Raw genomic sequence first — 3,802 nt, forward strand, 5'->3', positions numbered from 1 at the left:
CCCCCGCCGGCCGCGAAAGGGTGCGGGAGACGCGGAGCAGGAGGAGGAGGCGCAGCCGCTGCCCGAGCCGCAGCCGCAGCCGGAGCCCGAGCCGCGGGGCGGGCGCGAAGATGCACACGACCCAGAAGGACACCACGTACACCAAGATTTTCGTCGGGGGGCTACCCTACCACACCACCGATGCCAGCCTGCGCAAGTACTTCGAGGTCTTCGGCGAGATCGAGGAGGCAGTGGTCATTACAGACCGGCAGACGGGCAAGTCCCGGGGCTATGGATTTGTAAGTTACGCGGAGTGGGGTGGGGTGGGGTGGGGGTGGGCGACAAAGATTCCGGCAGGGAGATGGCGCGGGAACCGGTAGAGAAGGAGTGACTCGTGGCCCCAAGGATCGGAGTTAAGAGTGAGGGGCCCTGGCGTGACTGTGGGAGGAACCTGCGGGCTTGAGCGCTCTTCCCCGCGCCGGGCTGAACTGAAACTTTGCGCGCCGCGGAGCTGGGAGAGAGAGGGCCGACGTTCTTGCCTTTTAGGGTTCCGAGAGGACACCGGGAGGCTGGGGGAATGTGGTGTAGGGGGAAGGGCGCAGCCGGGGTGAAAGGATAGGAAGATGAGGACCCTTGGATTTTGGGGTACCGAGGGTTGGGAGGGAGGGACTGCAGCCCTGCAGAATGGCAATCCGCGCTTGGAGGCCGGTGGTTAAGCGCGCTGTTGCTTTGTAAAAATGCGTGTGCTTTCTGGCGTCCGACTGAGGCAGAGAGAAAACATCGCCACCTCCCCCCTTCTTTTAAAATTGCAAAGGTAGGCTCTTTAAAATATGATCCTGTGGGTTTTCGCCGAACTGAAACAGCGTATTAAACTTCCTGGAGATTTAAGTTCGGAAATTCAGCTGCTCAAGAGTAGCGAGCCTCAGAGTAGGACAATAGCCATTGTCGCTGGGGATGTGTTTGCGGGTGGCTGGGCGCACCGGGAGGATGTGAGGCCGGACCTACTTTAAAGCACACAGTAGTGGCTTTCGGGCACAAAGGGGGTACTGGGAATACGGAGGATTTACAGGCATTCTAAATCTGAATTCAGGTTTACAAATGGCAACTAGGCCCTACTGGCACCCTTAAGACTTAGGGATGGGATGTTATTATTATTTTGGAGGGGCAATCAAGGAGTAAGGGCCAGCAAAAAAGAAAACAAGAAAAAGTTTGAGAAACCCTCAGTTTTACCATGAATAACTTCTCTAGTGTGAGTCTTGTTCTTTCCTTCAGGGGTTAATTTAGAGCTTTGTATGTGTGTTTGTGTGTGTATATGTTGCTAAGGTCACCATGGCTGACCGAGCTGCTGCTGAAAGGGCCTGCAAGGATCCCAACCCCATCATTGATGGCAGAAAGGCCAACGTGAATCTGGCATACTTGGGAGCAAAACCTAGGATCATGCAGCCAGGTGAGAAATGTCCTTCAACCCCCCCCCCCATCAGAGCTCCCCTGTTTCTGAATAGTATGAATCCCTGATTTACAAGACATTGTCTCCCTTAGGCTCTGTAAATGTGTTTAGTAAACTTGAACCATAGTTAGTTATCCTACCGAGGTATTAAAAATGAATGAGAGTTGGAAACATTCCTTTCAGGACCTGAAATGTACCTGTATAGGCAAGGATCTTGTGGGCAAAAATAGATCTTGGGGATCTGGACAGTTTGGACACACCCAGATTTACCCTTGACTCATCTGTTTCCTACATGACATATAGTTGTAGTCTCCCCTCTATTTTCCAACTCTTAGCCACTTGTAAATAATTCATATATGGATTATGTGGGCCACAGTTACTCCAGCTAGTTAAACTTCCCAGCATAGTTTTGTGTCTCCTTTTACAGTTGCCATGTGCTCAGAGCAGGTAATCTAAGGGAAGTATGGGGATGGGGGCAGTGCCAGGATAGTAAAACTTGGATGTAAATCACAAGACACTAGCAATGAAAGAAAGTAGAGATTTCCCCTAGTCAAGGGCCCTCATGTTATGGATGAAGCAGCTGACACTTAGAAATGAGAAATCATTTACTCCAAAATTACATGGCAATTAGTCCCCATCGGTTTGTGTATGTGAAAATATGACCTTTTAGATGATTTACAACACTGTCGTTTACTTTAGTACAAATATTGGAAGTGGACTTTTGAGAAAGTATAATCTTTTTTTTTGGATAAGCAACTTTGCTTGATTAAATCTTCTACTCTTTTAAGTCTTTCCATCTGAAGTTTTAGAAAGAGGTTGACACTTCCATCCAAGCTAATGTAAAAGGAAACTAGGTTTTTGAGAAAGTGAATGCATATGCAAAATATTCAAGGGCATTAAATAATATATAAGGAATCCCCCCTGGGTGGCACAAATGGTTAAGTGCTTGACTACTAGCCGAAAGGTTGATGGTTCGAACACACCCAGAGGTACCTCAGAAGACAGGCCTGGGGGTTCTGCTTCCAAAAGGCCACACCCTTGAAAACCCTATAGAACAGTTCTACCTTGCACACATGGGGTCTCCACAAGTAAGAATCAACTTGATAGCAGCTAACAACAGCAGATAATGTATATGTATTTTTTTACTCTGTGTCTATATTATCCAGACAAGAAGGAAAGAAGAATTTATTTTGACGAATTTTGAATATTATAAGCTACAGAAACCAGTTCTTTCAGAGCATTGCAAAATCAGTGTTCCAAATTTCAAAGGCTTTTTATAGCTTGTGATTTAGGGTTTGAGGAATATTTATGATATGTTACTTCATTGTCAAGTCCTATTGTTCTTGTTTTCATTTCACAAGAATTGTCCCTGGTCTGATTTTCTAAGGCCCTGTTCTATGTTTGTCAAATAAACTTTTTAGGTATTTTTTTAAAGTTTCCACTTTAGCCTATTAAAGTCTTAATTTGAGATCAACAGTAGTATTTTTAAAACTGACTTTAAAAATTCTACATATAGGTAATATTTCTTGTAAAACATTAAAAGAATAGTTATCTCTTCTAGGTGAAGGTTGTGATTGCATTGTGTATGTTATAGTAATGTGACCTTGCACAAATAGAGAATGTGGTGTGCTTTGTTGTTAGGTTTTGCCTTTGGTGTTCAACAACTTCATCCTGCCCTTATACAAAGACCTTTTGGGTAAGTCAATTGAACTGGCCCTCCTAACGTTTCAATATAGCTATCATTTGTTAACCTCCCTCTTTGTTATATACACACAACACATCATGTTACAGAATTTTCCTGGTTATACATATTTATATGTGCTTGTGTATTTTTAATGCGGATACAAATATTTGTAGATGAGTCAAGTTATCTGACCCAGTATGCAGCCTCCAAACCAGACACATTTTGAGCTTATGATTAACAAAACAAAACAAAACAAAAATACCAGGTATGACTTGTGTACAAGGTGATTGTGCCCCCCTCACCATTACTACTGTTCAACTTGACTCAACTGTATTTATTTCTTTCTAACCTGACAGGGCTCGTATACAGTTAAGCTAACTGATCAGAAGGATACGATGATAAGAGGTGGAATAGTTCTGTTTGGAATTAAACTCTGTAACCAGTAGACTCAGACACACAAGCTCAGATGGTGATTAACGATGCATGGATGTTGGTGTTGTTTTTTTATTTTTCACAATAGTCAATAGACCTCCGTGTGCTTTATTTTATTTATTACCGTAATGAAGTGGTGTTGATAGCTAAACTGTGTGCTTTTTACTTAATTGAAAAGAGCTGTAGTGAAAGTGTTTTCTTTTCCTCGGGGAAGGGGCTCTTTGTGTTTTTGGTTTTGGTGGTGGTGTTCAGGAGTGTTG

At 44.1% G+C, this 3,802-nt stretch overlaps 1 protein-coding gene across 1 annotated transcript in view; it reads left to right on the plus strand.

Moving 5' to 3' along the window:
- Positions 1-110: 110 nt before the first annotated feature.
- The window catches only part of RBM24 (RNA binding motif protein 24), an 11,018-nt gene continuing 7,326 nt past the window's right edge, over positions 111-3,802 (plus strand). Inside the window, exons 1-3 of the mRNA XM_007951949.2 lie at positions 111-278; positions 1,303-1,426; positions 3,068-3,122. Coding sequence (XP_007950140.1) covers positions 111-278; positions 1,303-1,426; positions 3,068-3,122 — 347 coding nt within the window. The remainder of the gene's footprint in view (positions 279-1,302; positions 1,427-3,067; positions 3,123-3,802) is intronic.

Source organism: Orycteropus afer, unplaced genomic scaffold (assembly GCF_000298275.1).
Source record: "Orycteropus afer afer isolate SDZICR_OR568_19922 unplaced genomic scaffold, OryAfe1.0 scaffold00012, whole genome shotgun sequence".
Classification (NCBI taxonomy): Eukaryota; Metazoa; Chordata; class Mammalia; order Tubulidentata; family Orycteropodidae; genus Orycteropus; species Orycteropus afer.